General features: G+C 43.4%; 1 protein-coding gene across 1 annotated transcript in view; it reads left to right on the top strand.

The window, feature by feature from the left end:
- Positions 1-18,899, top strand: part of LOC140185614 (lysyl oxidase homolog 4-like) — a 120,895-nt gene that overhangs the window by 75,835 nt on the left and 26,161 nt on the right. Inside the window, exon 8 of the mRNA XM_072239026.1 lies at positions 17,253-17,404. Within this exon, the coding sequence (XP_072095127.1) occupies positions 17,253-17,404 (152 nt within the window). The remainder of the gene's footprint in view (positions 1-17,252; positions 17,405-18,899) is intronic.

Raw genomic sequence — 18,899 nt, 5'->3', positions numbered from 1 at the left:
AATCGTGAGAGATAGAGTAAACAGTCTTTTTCTCAGGGCAGGGGTGTTTACAACTAGAGGGTATAGGTTTAAAGTTAGAGGGAAAAGATATAAAGGGAACCAGAGGGGTAAGTATATAGAATGGTATGTAATGGTGGTGGGTATATGGAGTGAATTGCTCGAGGAAGTGGCAGAGGTGGGTTTAATATTTAATTTTTTTAATTTAGAGATACAGCATGGTAACAGGTCTTTCCGGCCCAATTCCACCCATGTGACCAATTAACCTGCTAACCAGTGCGTCTTTGGACTGTGGGAGGAAACCAGAGCACCCGGAGGAAACCCACATGGTCATGGAGAGAACGTAGACTCTCCGTACAGACAGCAGCAGAATTGAACCCGGGCCACCGGCACTGTAATGGTGTCCCGCCAACAGCAGACATCCCACCTCTCCTGGAACTTCCGGGAGTCTCCCGCATATTAATATTGGCTCCCTGATGCCCGGAAATTATATACAATGTCACGGAAATCAATTTTTTTGAGAGCGAGCGAGAGAAAAGCGAGAGAGAGCGCGTGCGCGCGAGAGAGAGCGAGAGAGAGTGCGCGCGCGCGAGAGAGCGAGTGAGAGAGCGGGCGAGAGCGCGCGAGTGAGAGCGAAGGCAAGCGAGAGCGACCACGAGAGAGAGCACGCGCACGAGAGAGAAAGCAAGCGGGAGCGAGAGTGAGAGCGCGCCATTGCAGAGTGTTCCAGAAAAAATATAAAACGTACGTCACCCCAGACTACCCTAAAGCGTACCCCTGCCTAATAGGGGTCAAAATAATGACAGTGCTGCTCGCTGCACTGTTTGCAACAGCGACTTTTCTATTGCCCATGGTGGGTTAAGACTGTAAAAGACGTGTTGAGGTGAGTTTAACAGGTGTCATCTGTTCATTAGCATAGCCAACGTTATTTAAACTAGCTGGCCAGCTGCTAAGGAGCTACTCTATTGCAGACATCCCACCTCTCCCGGGAGTCTCCCGCAAATTGATGGTGCTACCTCCCTGAAATGAGTTTTTGCAGGATGGGATGTCTGCAACAGTTACGCTACTGCGGCAGCCCCCCTCCATAAAAAATTAGAACGTTTAAAGGATATCGTGAATAGGAAAGGTTTGAGATTTGGGCCAAACGCGGGCAAATGGGGATATGTCAGCAATATACTGTGGTCAGCATTTATGAGATGGGCCGAAGGACCTGTTTCCCTGCTGTATAACTTCATAGTATGAGTATTTAGTAGGTGTTTGCCTACTTTAGTAGACTTGCTAATAAATGCAATTACCCCAGGCTTCAGAAAGGTCAACAGAAAACAGGACAAAGCAGCCTGCTTGATCGTCATCCCAATACCTCCCCACCCTAAACGCTCCCTCCCTCCACCACCGGCGCAACTGGGTGCAGCAGTGTGCCCCGTCTGCAAGTTGTACAGCTCATCCTTGCCCAGCCCGTCCAGTGTTTGCACCATTGACCTCCAAGCAGGGCAAAGCAAGCGGGCTCGTGGGAACGTGAGAGATGAAAGATCAGCGTTATTTGTCACATATACATCAAATTTTGAAACACACGGTGAAGTGCCTGGCCACCACAGTCCGGGGATGTACTGGGACAAGTTCCATCCACCACACTTCCGGTGCCGACAGAGCAAACCCACAACTTACTCACCCCAGCCCGCACGCCTTGGGAATGTGGGAGGAAACTGGAGCTCCCGGAGGAAACCCGTGTGGTCACGGGGAAAATGTACAGACTCCTCCCAGACGGTGGCGGGGATTGGACCGCGATCGGTGATTGCTGGCACTAACCGCTATGCTGCTGTGCCACCCCGTGCACAGACAGGGTGCTTTTCGCCCGGGGGGAGGGGGGCAATGGCCGACACCAGAGAAGATCTGTTCAAAGTGAGTGGAAGAACGTTTAGGAGACGCTTTTTCACAGAGAGTGGAGAGTGTGTGGAAGGCGCCGCCTGGGGTGGAGGTAGAGGCAAATTGTCAGGGACATTTCAGAGACTCATAGGTAGGCTCATGGACGAAAGAAAAATTGGAGGGCCTGATGAAGGGACTCAGCCAGAAATGTCGACCGTTTACTCTTTTCCATTGATGCCTGCTGACCTGCGGAGCCCCTCCAGCATTTTGTGTGCGTTGCAAATGGAGGGCAGAAGGAGGAGTTAGATTGATCGTGGACAAGGTAGCACAATATGGTGGGCCAAAGGACTCGTACAGGGCTGAACTGTTCTATGTTTTATTGTTTATGAATGCCACCATCTTTCCCAGTCACACACCATCCTGACTTGGAAATACATTGCTGCTTCTTCATTGTCATTGGCTCAATACCCTGGTGGTGAATCTATAGAATTTGTTGCCACAGGCAGCAGTGGAGGCCAAGTCATTGGGTGTATTTAAGGCAGAGATTGATAGGTATCTGAGTAGCCAGGTCATCAAAGGTTATGGTGAGAAGGTGGGGGAGTGGGACTAAATGGGAGAATGGATCGGTTCATGATAAAATGGCGGAGCAGACTTGATGGGCCGAATGGCCGACTTCTGCTCCTTTGTCTTATGGTCTTATGATCTCCCTCCCCGTCAGCACTGCGGGAGCACCTTCGTCAGAAGGACTGCAGCAGTTTGAGAAGGCGGCTCACCCGTCGCCTTCTCAGGGCAGTTAGGGATGGGTAGTAAATGCTGGCGTCACCAGCAATGGTCACCTCATGCCAATGAATAAATACACATGGGGGTTAAGAAGGCATTCAGCATGCTGGCCTTCATCAGTCAGGGCACTGAGTTCAGGAGAGGGGGCATCACGTTGCAGTTGTGTAAGTGACAATGCACTTGGAGTTTTGTTTACAGTTTTGGTCATCCTGTTACAGGAAAGACATTGTCAAGCTGGAGAGGGTGTAGAAGAGAATTATGATGGTGCTGTCTGCACTAGAGGGCCTGATTTACAGGGGGAGGCTGGCTATGCTGGATCTTTATTCCCTGGAGCGTAGGAAATTGAGAGGTGACTTGATAGAAGTTTATCATGAGGAGTGTGGATACAGTGGAGCATCACTGTTTTTTCTCTGATTGGGGAGTCAAACACTAGAGGGCACAGATACAGGACAAGAGGGGAGAGATTTAACAGAGATGTGAGAGGTAACTTCATTGCACAGAGGGCAGTGAATACCTGGAATAAGCTGCCAGAGGAAGTAGTGGAGGTGGGTACAACTGCAACATTTAAGAGGCAATTCGACAGTACATGGAGGGGTGGGCTTGGCAGGTTATGGAATGAACATGGCAACTGGGGATGCTGTGGTTGGCATGGACATGTTGGGCTGAAAGGACTGTTCCCCTGCTGTATTACACTATGACTATGACTGCTGTATTACTCTATGACTCTGTGACTCTATGACTGCTGTATTACACTATGACTCTATGACTGCTGTATTACACTATGACTCTCTGAGTGCTGTATTACACTATGACTGTGACTATGAGTGCTGTATTACACTATGACTCTATGGCTCTATGACTGCTGTATTACACTATGACTCTATGAGTGCTGTATTACACTATGACTCTATGGCTCTATGGCTGCTGTATTACACTATGACTGTGACTCTATGAGTGCTGTATTACATTATGACTCTATGGCTCTATGACTGCTGTATTACACTATGACTCTATGACTGCTGTATTATACTATGACTCTGTGTCTCTATGAGTGCTGTATTACACTATGACTCTATGGCTGCTATATTACACTATGACTCTATGAGTGCTGTATTACACTATGACTCTATTAACTCTGTATTACACTATGACTCTATGGCTCTATGACTCCTGTATTACACTATGACTTTGTGACTCTATGAGTGCTGTATTACACTATGACTCTATTACACTATGACTCTATGGCTCTATGACTGCTGTATTACACTATGACTCTATGACTGCTGTATTACACTATGACTCTATGGCTCTATGAGTGCTGTATTACACTATGACTCTATTAACTCTGTATTACACTATGACTGCTGTATTACACTATGACTCTATGGCTCTATGAGTGCTGTATTACACTAGACTCTATGGCTGCTGTATTACACTATGACTCTATGACTGCTGTATTACACTATGACTCTGTGACTCTTTGACTGCTGTATTACACTATGACTCTATGGCTGCTGTATTACACTATGACTCTGTGACTCTATGAGTGCTGTATTACATTATGACTCTATGGCTCTATGACTGCTGTATTACACTATGACTCTATGGCTCTATGAGTGCTGTATTACACTATGACTCTGTGACTCTATGAGTGCTGTATTACACTATAACTATGACTGCTGTATTACACTATGACTCTGTGGCTCTATGAGTGCTGTATTACACTATGACTCTATGAGTGCTGTATTACACTATAACTCTATTAACTCTGTATTACACTATGACTCTATGGCTCTATGACTGCTGTATTACACTATGACTCTATGAGTGCTGTATTACACTATGACTCTGTGACTCTATGAGTGCTGTATTACACTATGACTCTATGACTGCTGTATTACACTACGACTCTGTGACTCTATGAGTGCTGTATTACATTATGACTCTATGGCTCTATGACTGCTGTATTACACTATGACTCTATGGCTCTATGAGTGCTGTATTACACTATGACTCTGTGACTCTATGAGTGCTGTATTACACTATGACTCTATGACTGCTGTATTACACTATGACTCTATGGCTCTATGACTGCTGTATTACACTATGACTCTATGACTCTATGACTGCTGTATTACACTATGACTCTATGACTGCTGTATTACACTATGACTCTATGGCTCTATGAGTGCTGTATTACACTATGACTCTATTAACTCTGTATTACACTATGACTGCTGTATTACACTATGACTCTATGGCTCTATGAGTGCTGTATTACACTAGACTCTATGGCTGCTGTATTACACTATGACTCTGTGACTGCTGTATTACACTATGACTCTGTGACTCTATGAGTGCTGTATTACACTATGACTCTATGGCTGCTGTATTACACTATGACTCTGTGACTCTATGAGTGCTGTATTACAGTATGACTCTATGGCTCTATGACTGCTGTATTACACTATGACTCTATGGCTCTATGAGTGCTGTATTACATTATGACTCTGTGACTCTATGAGTGCTGTATTACACTATGACTATGACTGCTGTATTACACTATGACTCTGTGGCTCTATGAGTGCTGTATTACACTATGACTCTATGACTGCTGTATTACACTATGACTCTCTGAGTGCTGTATTACACTATGACTGTGACTATGAGTGCTGTATTACACTATGACTCTATGGCTCTATGACTGCTGTATTACACTATGACTCTATGAGTGCTGTATTACACTATGACTCTATGGCTCTATGGCTGCTGTATTACACTATGACTGTGACTCTATGAGTGCTGTATTACATTATGACTCTATGGCTCTATGACTGCTGTATTACACTATGACTCTATGACTGCTGTATTATACTATGACTCTGTGTCTCTATGAGTGCTGTATTACACTATGACTCTATGGCTGCTATATTACACTATGACTCTATGAGTGCTGTATTACACTATGACTCTATTAACTCTGTATTACACTATGACTCTATGGCTCTATGACTCCTGTATTACACTATGACTTTGTGACTCTATGAGTGCTGTATTACACTATGACTCTATGACTGCTGTATTACACTATGACTCTATTAACTCTGTATTACACTATGACTCTATGACTGCTGTATTACACTATGACTCTATGGCTCTATGACTCCTGTATTACACTATGACTTTGTGACTCTATGAGTGCTGTATTACACTATGACTCTATGGCTCTATGAGTGCTGTATTACACTAGACTCTATGGCTGCTGTATTACACTATGACTCTATGACTGCTGTATTACACTATGACTCTGTGACTCTTTGACTGCTGTATTACGCCATGACTCTATGGCTGCTGTATTACACTATGACTCTATGACTGCTGTATTACACTATGACTCTGTGACTCTATGAGTGCTGTATTACACTATGACTCTATGGCTGCTGTATTACACTATGACTCTGTGACTCTATGAGTGCTGTATTACATTATGACTCTATGGCTCTATGACTGCTGTATTACACTATGACTCTATGGCTCTATGAGTGCAGTATTACACTATGACTCTGTGACTCTATGAGTGCTGTATTACACTATAACTATGACTGCTGTATTACACTATGACTCTGTGGCTCTATGAGTGCTGTATTACACTATGACTCTATGAGTGCTGTATTACACTATGACTCTATGAGTGCTGTATTACACTATAACTCTATTAACTCTGTATTACACTATGACTCTATGGCTCTATGACTGCTGTATTACACTATGACTCTATGAGTGCTGTATTACACTATGACTCTGTGACTCTATGAGTGCTGTATTACACTATGACTCTATGACTGCTGTATTATACTATGACTCTATGACTGCTGTATTACACTATGACTCTATGGCTCTATGACTGCTGTATTACACTATGACTCTATGACTCTATGACTGCTGTATTACACTATGACTCTATGACTGCTGTATTACACTATGACTCTATGGCTCTATGAGTGCTGTATTACACTATGACTCTATTAACTCTGTATTACACTATGACTGCTGTATTACACTATGACTCTATGGCTCTATGAGTGCTGTATTACACTAGACTCTATGGCTGCTGTATTACACTATGACTCTGTGACTGCTGTATTACACTATGACTCTGTGACTCTATGAGTGCTGTATTACACTATGACTCTATGGCTGCTGTATTACACTATGACTCTGTGACTCTATGAGTGCTGTATTACAGTATGACTCTATGGCTCTATGACTGCTGTATTACACTATGACTCTATGGCTCTATGAGTGCTGTATTACATTATGACTGTGACTCTATGAGTGCTGTATTACACTATGACTATGACTGCTGTATTACACTATGACTCTGTGGCTCTATGAGTGCTGTATTACACTATGACTCTATGACTGCTGTATTACACTATGACTCTCTGAGTGCTGTATTACACTATGACTGTGACTATGAGTGCTGTATTACACTATGACTCTATGGCTCTATGACTGCTGTATTACACTATGACTCTATGAGTGCTGTATTACACTATGACTCTATGGCTCTATGGCTGCTGTATTACACTATGACTGTGACTCTATGAGTGCTGTATTACATTATGACTCTATGGCTCTATGACTGCTGTATTACACTATGACTCTATGACTGCTGTATTATACTATGACTCTGTGTCTCTATGAGTGCTGTATTACACTATGACTCTATGGCTGCTATATTACACTATGACTCTATGAGTGCTGTATTACACTATGACTCTATTAACTCTGTATTACACTATGACTCTATGGCTCTATGACTCCTGTATTACACTATGACTTTGTGACTCTATGAGTGCTGTATTACACTATGACTCTATGACTGCTGTATTACACTATGACTCTATTAACTCTGTATTACACTATGACTCTATGACTGCTGTATTACACTATGACTCTATGGCTCTATGACTCCTGTATTACACTATGACTTTGTGACTCTATGAGTGCTGTATTACACTATGACTCTATGGCTCTATGAGTGCTGTATTACACTATGACTCTATGGCTCTATATGACTCTATGGCTCTATGAGTGCTGTATTACACTAGACTCTATGGCTGCTGTATTACACTATGACTCTATGACTGCTGTATTACACTATGACTCTGTGACTCTTTGACTGCTGTATTACGCCATGACTCTATGGCTGCTGTATTACACTATGACTCTATGACTGCTGTATTACACTATGACTCTGTGACTCTATGAGTGCTGTATTACACTATGACTCTATGGCTGCTGTATTACACTATGACTCTGTGACTCTATGAGTGCTGTATTACATTATGACTCTATGGCTCTATGACTGCTGTATTACACTATGACTCTATGGCTCTATGAGTGCAGTATTACACTATGACTCTGTGACTCTATGAGTGCTGTATTACACTATAACTATGACTGCTGTATTACACTATGACTCTGTGGCTCTATGAGTGCTGTATTACACTATGACTCTATGAGTGCTGTATTACACTATAACTCTATTAACTCTGTATTACACTATGACTCTATGGCTCTATGACTGCTGTATTACACTATGACTCTATGAGTGCTGTATTACACTATGACTCTGTGACTCTATGAGTGCTGTATTACACTATGACTCTATGACTGCTGTATTACACTATGACTCTCTGACTCTATGAGTGCTGTATTACATTATGACTCTATGGCTCTATGACTGCTGTATTACACTATGACTCTATGGCTCTATGAGTGCTGTATTACACTATGACTCTGTGACTCTATGAGTGCTGTATTACACTATGACTCTATGACTGCTGTATTACACTATGACTCTATGGCTCTATGACTGCTGTATTACACTATGACTCTATGACTCTATGACTGCTGTATTACACTATGACTATGACTGCTGTATTACACTATGACTCTATGGCTCTATGAGTGCTGTATTAAACTATGACTCTATTAACTCTGTATTACACTATGACTGCTGTATTACACTATGACTCTATGGCTCTATGAGTGCTGTATTACACTAGACTCTATGGCTGCTGTATTACACTATGACTCTGTGACTGCTGTATTACACTATGACTCTGTGACTCTATGAGTGCTGTATTACACTATGACTCTATGGCTGCTGTATTACACTATGACTCTGTGACTCTATGAGTGCTGTATTACAGTATGACTCTATGGCTCTATGACTGCTGTATTACACTATGACTATGACTGCTGTATTACACTATGACTCTGTGGCTCTATGAGTGCTGTATTACACTATGACTCTATGAGTGCTGTATTACACTATAACTTAACTCTGTATTACACTATGACTCTATGGCTCTATGACTGCTGTATTACACTATGACTCTATGAGTGCTGTATTACACTATGACTCTATGACTGCTGTATTACACAATGACTCTGTGACTCTATGAGTGCTGTATTACACTATGACTCTATTAACTCTGTATTACACTAAGACTCTATGACTGCTGTATTACACTATGATTCTGTGACACTATGAGTGCTGTATTACACTATGACTCTATGAGTGCTGTATTACACTATGTCTCTGTGACTCTATGAGTGCTGTATTACACTATGACTCTATTAACTCTGTATTACACTATGACTCTATGGCTCTATGACTGCTGTATTACACTATGACTCTATTAACTCTGTATTACACTATGACTCTATGGCTCTATGACTGCTGTATTACACTATGACTCTATTAACTCTGTATTACACTATGACTCTATGGCTCTATGACTGCTGTATTACACTATGACTCTATGGCTCTATGACTCCTGTATTACACTATGACTCTGTGACTTTATGAGTGCTGTATTACACTATGACTCTATGACTGCTGTATTAGACTAAGACTATGACTGCTGTATTACATTATGGCTCTATTAACTCTGTATTACACTATGACTCTATGGCTGCTGTATTACACTATGACTCTATGACTGCTGTATTACACTATGACTCTATTAACTCTGTATTACACTATGTCTCTATGACTGCTGTATTACACTATGACTCTGTGACTCTATGAGTGCTGTATTACACTATGACTCTATGCCTTCTGTATTACACTATGGCTCTATGAGTGCTGTATTACACTATGACTCTATGACTGCTGTATTACACTATGACTTTATATGAACTTTGTGAACTTGAAGATAAATATTCCCTCACTAATCAGAAGCTGCCAATGTTTAAGAAAAGTGGCTCCACAGAATCTGCGCCAGGGCTTGACATATTTTGCAAAATAGTATTTGTCTGCTGTTGAATACCGCCTTAAGTTAAACTGTTTTGCTCTTTGATTTATTGCAATCAGCCTTGCAATTGAATTTATCTTAAACCAGATAAGAAAAGTTTTTTTTAACGGAGGAGAATAAACAGTCAATGTTTTGGGCCTGACAATTTCGTTAGGAAAGACTTCCTAATGATGCTAGACAAGTTCATTAGGAAATTCTTTTTAAATTTATTAATGTGGAATAACGTCTGGTTGTGTGATCTCTGGATTTACACAAGAGATTAGACCATTGCCAGAGACCAGAACTCCCTTCTTTTCCAGCCCTGATGAAGGGTCTTGGATCAAAATGTCAACTGTTTATTCATCTCCATGGATACTGCCTGACTTGCTGAGTTCCTCCTGCATTTCAAAGTTCAAAGTAAATTTATTAGTGAAGGGCATATATGTCAGCATATACAACCCTGAGATTTATTTTCTTGTGGGCATTGAGAGTAAATACAAGAAACACAATAGAATCAATGAAAGACCAATAGAATTAATGAAAATCAAGGGAAGGACAAAAACCAGAGTACAAAAGATAACAAACTGTGCAAATAAAAGATGAGAGAAAATACAAAATAATTATAAATAAATAAGCAATAAATATCGAGAGAATGAGTTGTAGAGAACCTGAAAGTGAATTCATAGGTTGTGGGAACACTTCAGTGATGGGGTGAGTGAAGCTGAGTGAGGTTATCCCCTCTGGTTCAAGAGACTGACGGTTGAGGGGTAATAACTGTTCCTGAACCTGATGGTGTGGGACCTGAGGCTTCTGTACCTTCCTTCCTGTGGTAGCAGTGAGAAGAGAGCATGGCCTGGGTGGTGGGGGTCCTTGATGGTGGAAGCTGCTTTTCTGCAACAGTGCTCCGTGTAGATGTATTCAAGACTTTAATTGTGATAGACTGGGCCAAATCCACTGCTTTTTGTAGGCACTTTGTGTGTGTTGCTGAAGATTTCCTGCATCTGCAGATCCATTGAGTAAATAAAGCATTGTTTCTGAGTCCAAATACCTTTCCTCACACACAGCTCTGACCGACCTTGTCCTTTAGAATCAGGAATAAACGTTCCCTGTGCACCGCCCACCTCTACAACATGGCTGAACAAAGTTCGCTCCTGCCATGGTTGGTGGTTGCCAGGTGACCACTGGGACTGGGAAGGTGGGCGTGATTTCCCCCTCTAGGCACTGGTGAAGGAGCTCCCACAGTGCAGTTAGGGAGCAAGTTCCAGGGTTCGGATCCAGGGACTCTGGAGGAACCGAGGTGTACTTCCAAGTCAGGATGTTATGGGACCTGTGTGGAAGCTTTAGAGGGCATGTCTTATGATGACATGAGTGAGCTGGGTCTTTTTCTCTTTGGTGCGAAGGACGATGAGGGGTGAATTGATAGAGATGTGCAAGATGATAGCAAGTATAGATCAAGCGGATCGCCAAAGGATGGAAATGGCTAATGTGAGGGGGTGTAATTTTAAGGTATTTGGAGGAAGGTATGAGGAAGATGTCAGTGGCGGATTTTTCACACGGAGAGTGGTGGGTGCGTGGAACCTGCTGCCAGGGGTGTGGTAGAGTCAGATACATTAGGGATATCTAAGAGGCTCTTAGATAGGTGGATGATAGAAAAATGGAAGGTTATGTGAGAGGGAAGGGTTAGATTGATCTTAGATTTAACTTCAAAGGATAGTACAATATTGTGGGCTGAAGGGCCTGTATTGTGCTGTACTGTTCTATGCTTTATGTTCCGAGATACTGAGGGGGGTTGTGTGCTTTGGGATTTTTTAATGTACTCGTCTGGGCAGGTGACTGGAGAGTTGTGTTTAGATATGGGTGTTGGAGAGAGTGAACATGTCGGAGGCCAATCGTGATTTTGGTGGATTTGGAAGTCCTGCCTGTGAGTGGCCGTGTGGTGATGTTGGCAGTGGATGTGGGGGCTGGCTATTTGCCTGGAGTATCGACACAAGATCAACAAGGAGAACAGAGAAGAGATAATAATTACCCATTGTCTTCTTGGTTTGGAACTAATTGGAGGAGTTTACAAGTGTCTGGGGAATGGTCTAATTTAAACCCAGAGATCACACAACCGGAGGATATTCCACATTAATCAACTTAAACAACATTTCCTAATGAACTTGTCTAAAGTGAGCATCAGGAGAGAATGTGTTTGTACCAGTGTTTGTGTGGGGATTAAATTTATATCAAGTATTGCACATCTGGGCAAGTGAGTGAGCCTCCCCAGTGACTCATTATTGCAACAAACCTCATGCCATGTAGACACTTCATCATCTGTAGTCCCGAGCAATTGTTTTTTCCCTCACCCTCTTCCTTTCTCTCCACCCCTCCTTCTCTCTTTTCCTCTCCTTCTCTCTGTCTCTCCCCACTCCCTCTCCCTCCCTCTCTTCTTCTCCTTGCCCTTGTCTTCCCACTTTCCTTCCCTCTCCCTCGCCCTCTGTCTCTCTCCCTCACCTTCTATATCTCTCTCTCCCTTTCCCTCATTTCCCTTTCCATTTCTATCTCTCTCTCTCTCTCCATATCAAGCCAGAATGCCTCTCTGATCAATTGATCATTGGAACAAGAATCTGAAGAAGATTGGGAGAGGGGGAGAGAAAAAGAGGGAGAGGGAGAGAGGGAGGGAGGGAGAGAGTGACAGAGAGAGAGACTTGACTTTTATTTCCCTCTAATCTCTAGTCCCAGTTGAGTTTTGTTAATAATGTGGCTGCTTCCTTTAATCACGCTCAAATGAATCTGCTTATGTTGGAATTATTTGGGACTCTCGCGGTATGCTAGATATAGACATGACTTATTTTCTCAGAGAGAGCCCAGTCAGTGGGACCCCGAGACCTCTGCAATCTCTGACATGTGGCTGAGTCCCCGTGATTTGGGAATGCTCAGGAACTCTTCCCAGTCTTTACTCCACTGAAGAAGGGTCTGCCTACATCTGCAGTGCCCCACAAATTCCTGCCACATGGACTTCAAAGTTCAAAGTAAATTTATCACCAAGGTATGGACATGCCACCAAACACTACTCTGTGATTCATTTTCGTGCAGGCATTCACAGCAGAACAAAGAAACGCACTAGAATCAATTAAAAGCTAGACAAAAAAACTGACAGGCGGCTAGTGGGCAAAAAAGACAAACTGTGCAAATACGAAAAGAAACAAATAACAATAATGAATAAGTAAATAATAATTCTGAGAACGTGAGTTGTACAGTCCTTGAGAGTGAGTCCATAGGTTGTGATCAGTGATCAGTTCAGTGTTGGGGCGAGTGGCGCTATCCCCTTTGGTTCGGGAGTCTGCTGGTTAAAGGGTTATAACTGTTCTGAGCCAGGTGGTGTGGGACCTAAGGCTCCTGTACCTCCTGCTGGATGGTATTAGTGGCCTGGATGGTGGGGGTCCTTGATGATGGATGCCGCTTTCTTGTGACGGTGCTCCTTGTAGATCTGCTCGGCAGTGGAGAGGGCTCCACCCATGATGAATTGGGCTGTATCCGTTACTTTTTGTGGGCATTTCCATTCCTGGGCGACTCCTACCTGAGCGGAGACTTCCATGCGTTTGTCAATGAACTGTTTGCTTGTTGAGTGGGGTGTGAAGAGACGAATTACAGAGTCATACAACATAGAAACAGGCCCTTCGGCCCGAATAGTCCATGCTGTTCAGGAAGCCTATCCAATCTAGTCCCACTTGCCTATGTTTGGCCCATATCTCTCTAAATCTTTCCTATCCTGTACCTGTCCAACTGTCTTTTAAAAGTTATTACTGTATCTGTACTAGCCTCAAGCACTTCCATTGGCACATCATTCCATATACAAACCACCCCCATGTAAAAAAAACAAAAAGTTTGCCCCGCAGGTTCTAATTAAATCTTTCCCCTCTCACCTTAGAGCTCTGCCCTCTGGTTTTTGATTACTCAGCCCTGGAAAAATGATTACGCTTTCACTCTGTCTGTCCCCTCCACGGTTTCACACATCTTTATAATGTCAGTCCTCAGTCATGTACAGTCCAAGCAATAAACACACACAAAATGCCGGAGGAACGCAGCAGGTCAGGCAGCATCTAAGGAAATGAATGTACTGTTGCTTTTCGGGCCGAGACCTTCATCAGGACTGGCTGATTCTTTTTATTTCATTTCCATAGCTGCTGCCTGACCTGCTGAGTTCCTCCAGCATTTTGTGTCTGTTTCTGCATGTGCAGAATCTCGTGTCCAAGCCATAAATTTCTAGTCTGCCCCATCTCTCCCTATAACTCAGTCCCCTATGTCCTGGCCATATCCTTGTTAATGCTTCCTGCACTCTCCCCATCTTGTGGAGGGAGAGAGCAGAGTGTGATTTCTACCCTGTAGAGTACTCTCTGGGAGCGGTTTGAATAATGATCTTGCCATTCTAGAACATGTTTCACAATTTCGGAATGTGCAAAGCCCTTACAGTTAGTAAATAGCTTTGAGGTTTAGTTACAATTTAATGTGGGAAGTATGGACCCACAGGAAGCTCCCACGAACTGACAGCGTAATGGACTAATTTGTGGATAAAAGGTAAGTATTATGAGGGAACAGTAAAGAATAAATGTTAGAGGGCAGCACTGTAGCATAGTGGACAGCACAATTGCTTTACAGTACTGGTATTCACTGATCACGGTTCGATTCCCACTGCTGTCCATAAGGAGTTCGTATGTTCTCCCCGTGACCGTGTGGGCGTCCTCCCACAGTCCAAAGGCATACAGGTTAGGGTTAGCGAGTTATAAGCACGCTCTGCTGGCTCCGAAATTGGGGGTGTGCTTTCAGACTGTGCCCAGCTCAACCTTGGACTGTGCTGGTCATTGACTCATTTCACCGTATGTTTCGATGTACACGTGACAAACAAAGCTAATAGAATACTTTTGAATAACCTTCTCTTTTTTTATATATCAGTCCTGTTACATGCGCCTTGGAGAACAGATGGAGTTGTGGTTTAGTGTCAGTCCCTATAGATGGGTAACACTCCCTCTCAGGACCAGTGGGGGTGGAGGGGGGGGGTGTTTGTATGAAGGTCCAGTGCGGGAATTGAACCTGCACGATTTGTCAAACTGAGCAACCAGTGAGGAGGTTCAAATAAAAACAGAAACTGCTGCAAAGACTCAGCAGGTTGGGCAGCATCTGGAGAGAGACAAATGATTAGTGTTTCATGTTAACCACTGTTTACCAGAGCTGTTCAGGATCTTGATCTTCCTTCTGCCTCTGCAAAGATCCATGCACTTGTTTCGGAGAGTTTCTGCCTGCTGTTCCCTCCATAATAACCTGAGATAACCCAGAGGTAAAATCACCTCTGTAATTTGGCAGGAGCTAAGCCAGGACAGGGAAAAAATAACTGGTCGTGAATCTTTAAGAAGTGAATCATAGTCTCTCTGTGGAAAATCTTCAATTTTGGTCTGGAAAACCAAGTTATCCATAGAAAGGCTGATTTTTTCCTACTGTCCCGATGGAAGGAATGTTGATCAGATCATTCCCAATGTCTAAAGCCTTTCGGAACACTCTCCCTCACAGTGTGGCGTTTGGGAGAAATTGAGATGTGTCTGAGACTGAGGTCATTTTCTGTGGCTGTCTGCATGAATGTTTGTTAGTGTAATGCAGAGCAATGACTATAACAATTCCATGATTTGCTAATGATGTGATTATATCATAGAATTACACAGAAACAAAGTTCAAAGTAAATTTATTATCAAAGTACATTGAGCTACCCTGAGATTTTTCTTGCAGGCATTTACAGGAGAAAAAGAAATACAATTTTACAAAAAACACATAAGTAAAGACTAAAAATAAATAAGACATCAATGTGAACAAGAAGGCAAACCGTACAAATAAAAATAATGCTGGGAACATCAAGGGTCAACTTTATTCACCGTGTACATCTCCATGTTTTAAGAATTTGCTGCGGTGTGTCGGTCAGAGTGGGACATGCAACAAAAACAACTTTCGATGATGATTAAGGATAAAGATTTATATAAAAAATAAAGCTGGAGGTTAAAGTGCAGACATGGAATAAATGTGCATAAATATGTCAAAACCAGCATGAATTTACAATGCAAACAGCATTATAAACAGTGGTTTAAAGTGTTTACAGTACAGTTCAGTGGCAGGGGTGCTAGCTTTAGAGAACTGCAAAGTTACATTGTGTCTCTTAAACTAGTCCCCTGACTAACGAAGGCCAACTCACCTTACGGCTTCCTCAGCCTTATCAACTTGCTCAGTACCTCCCCCCACCCTTCCCCATCTCAATCTGTCAGTGCAATCTTCTTTTCCCTTTTCTGTGTCCACCTCACCTTAAGTACATCGACAATAACCCCTCCCCCCAACTTCTCCCTGTGGGAATGAGCTCCATAGTCTCATCGCTCTCTCGGGAGAGGTGTTTCTCCGGAATTCCCCTGCTGACTGTCTGACACAGGCAGCCCTCTTCCACACTGTCTGCCTCCACGCCGTCAAAGGGACAGCACAGAAGCATAGCATTTAGTGTAACGGTGCCAGTGACCCAGGTTCATTTCCTGCTGCTGTCTGTAAGGAGTTTATATGTTCTCCCTGTGACTGTGTGTGTCCCCTCACATTCCATTAATATGTTAATTGGTCACAGGTAATTGGATGGCATGATCTTGTTGGGCCAGATGGACCTATTACATTCTGTATCTTTAAACAGGCATCTGTTAGTCTCATGAGACCATGGATTTGCGCCTTGGAAGGTTTCCAGGGCGCAGGCCTGGGCAAGGTTGTATGGAAGACCAGCAGTTGCCCATGCTGCAAGTCTCCCCTCTCCACGCCACCAATGTTGTCCAAGGGAAGGGCATTAGGACCCATACAGCTTGGCACCAGTGTCGTTGCAGAGCAATGTGTGGTTAAGTGCCTTGCTCAAGGACACAACACGCCGCCTCGGCTGGGGCTCGAACTCACGACCTTCAGGTCACTAGAAAAACACCTTAACCACTTGGCCACGTGCCAACACAATCTTTAAATAATAATTGAAGATAAGCTCCCTTGGAAAAGTGCACAACCCAACAGATCTCCTTTCAGCATCATTGTCCAGTGGAGAAGAAACCCAGTCCATGCCTCAAATCGGATGTTTCCCATTTTGGGAGTTGACCCAACATAATTTTTCACAAATATCCTGTCCGTTCCCTATCACAGTCATAGAATTGAGACTCAGAAGTCGGCTTTTATCAAATAGCACAGTTCCACAGCCTGAAAAGCTGGAATTTCCTTTGGGCCTTTCCAGGACGCACAAAGGTTGACCTGTCTGATCTTGGCCTTTGGCAGGTGTGGGCCCCATCCACATGAACGAAGTCACATGCAGCGGCTTCGAGCGGTCAGTGACGGACTGCAGCTTCCGGGAGGCCAGGAGCTCCTGCAGACACGAGGAGGACGCGGCGGTCCGATGCAACATTCCACAGATGGGCTTCGAGAAAAAGGTAATCGGCTACGCCTGGTGCATGAGTGTATGTGCAAGTGTATTACTGTGGGAATGCGTCTGTATGCCTACACGTGCCCCTGCCTGCGCATCAGAATCAGGTTTAATGTCACTGGCATGTGCCGTGAAGTATGTTGTTTTACAGCAGCGGTACAATATGCAAACCATAATAAATATAAATTAAATTAAATATGTAGTGCAAAAAGAGAACCAAAATACTGGGGTAGAGTTCATGGGTTCATTGTCCGTTCAGAAGTCTGATGGCACAGGAAAGAAGCTGCTCCTAATACACTGAGTGTGTGCTTTCAGGCTCCTGTACCTCCTCCTTGATGGTCGCGATGAAAAGAGGGCACGTCTTGTGTGATGAGGTCCTTAATGATGGATGCCGGATGTTGCTGAGGCTAGCGTCTGTGATGGAGTTGGCTGAGTTCACAATTTCTGTGCCGTGGCCCCTCCATACCAGACAGTGATGCAACCAGTTAGGATGCTCTCCTCAGTACATCTGTAGAAATCTGTGAGAGTCTTCGGTGACATGCCAAGTCTTCTGAAGTTCCTAATGAAATATAGCTGCCGTTGTGCCTTCTTTGTAATTGCATCAATATGTTGGGCCCAGGAGAGAGCTTCAGTGATGTTGACACTCAGAAGCTTGAAACTGCTCCCCCTTTCCATGCTGAACCTTCCATGAAGTCTGGTGTGGGTTCCTCCGACTTCCCCTTCCTGTGAGGTCCACAATCGATTCCTTGGTCTCTTACAGTCATACGTGTCCTGAAAAGGAGTTCAAAGCTGGGCTCAGGCCTGAGGCCCTGTGTTCTCTCGCCACCTTCACAGTCAATAAAACTTGATACAACAGAAGTTTATTTGGATTCAGGGAAAAGGCAAAATCAAAAACAAATTCCACGTGTTGGAAACTACAGTCGAAGTGTCACCACATTGTCTGAGGCTTATAAATATTCCTTTCTTTGGCCAGGCAACTCACCCATCGGTAATATAAACTTGGATCCTTTCATTGCATATTTGATCATTGTTTAGATCTAGTTGTGTGGTGGTAATTGTCAGCTTGGAATTAGGCAATGATGTTAATTGGGGAGGAAGATGCAGTGGTTCAAGCAACACGGCTTCGGAGAAAGGTGATTCGATCCTGACAGAATCGGAACCGGAATGGGAGTCGAAATTGGAATCGGAATCAGAATTCGGTTTAATATCACTGGCATATGTCGTGAAATTTGTTAACTTTACAGCAGCAGTGCAATGCAAACATGATAATAGAGAGAAAATAACTGTGTATTACTGTTAACTATATATATAAAATAGTTAAATTAAATAAATAGTGCAAAAAAAAATAGAAATAAAAAACTGGTGAGGTGGTGTTCATGGGTTCAATGTCCATTCAGAAATCGGATGGCAGAGGGGAAGAAGTTGTCCCTGAATCGCTGAGTGTGTGCCTTCAGGCTCCTGTACATCCTCTCTGATGGTAGCAATGAGAGGAGGGTTATTCC

This window comes from Mobula birostris, chromosome 21 (assembly GCF_030028105.1).
Source record: "Mobula birostris isolate sMobBir1 chromosome 21, sMobBir1.hap1, whole genome shotgun sequence".
NCBI lineage: Eukaryota > Metazoa > Chordata > Chondrichthyes > Myliobatiformes > Myliobatidae > Mobula > Mobula birostris.
Note: the sequence above shows the minus strand (reverse complement) of the source record. Positions and strands in the feature narration are given on the sequence as shown.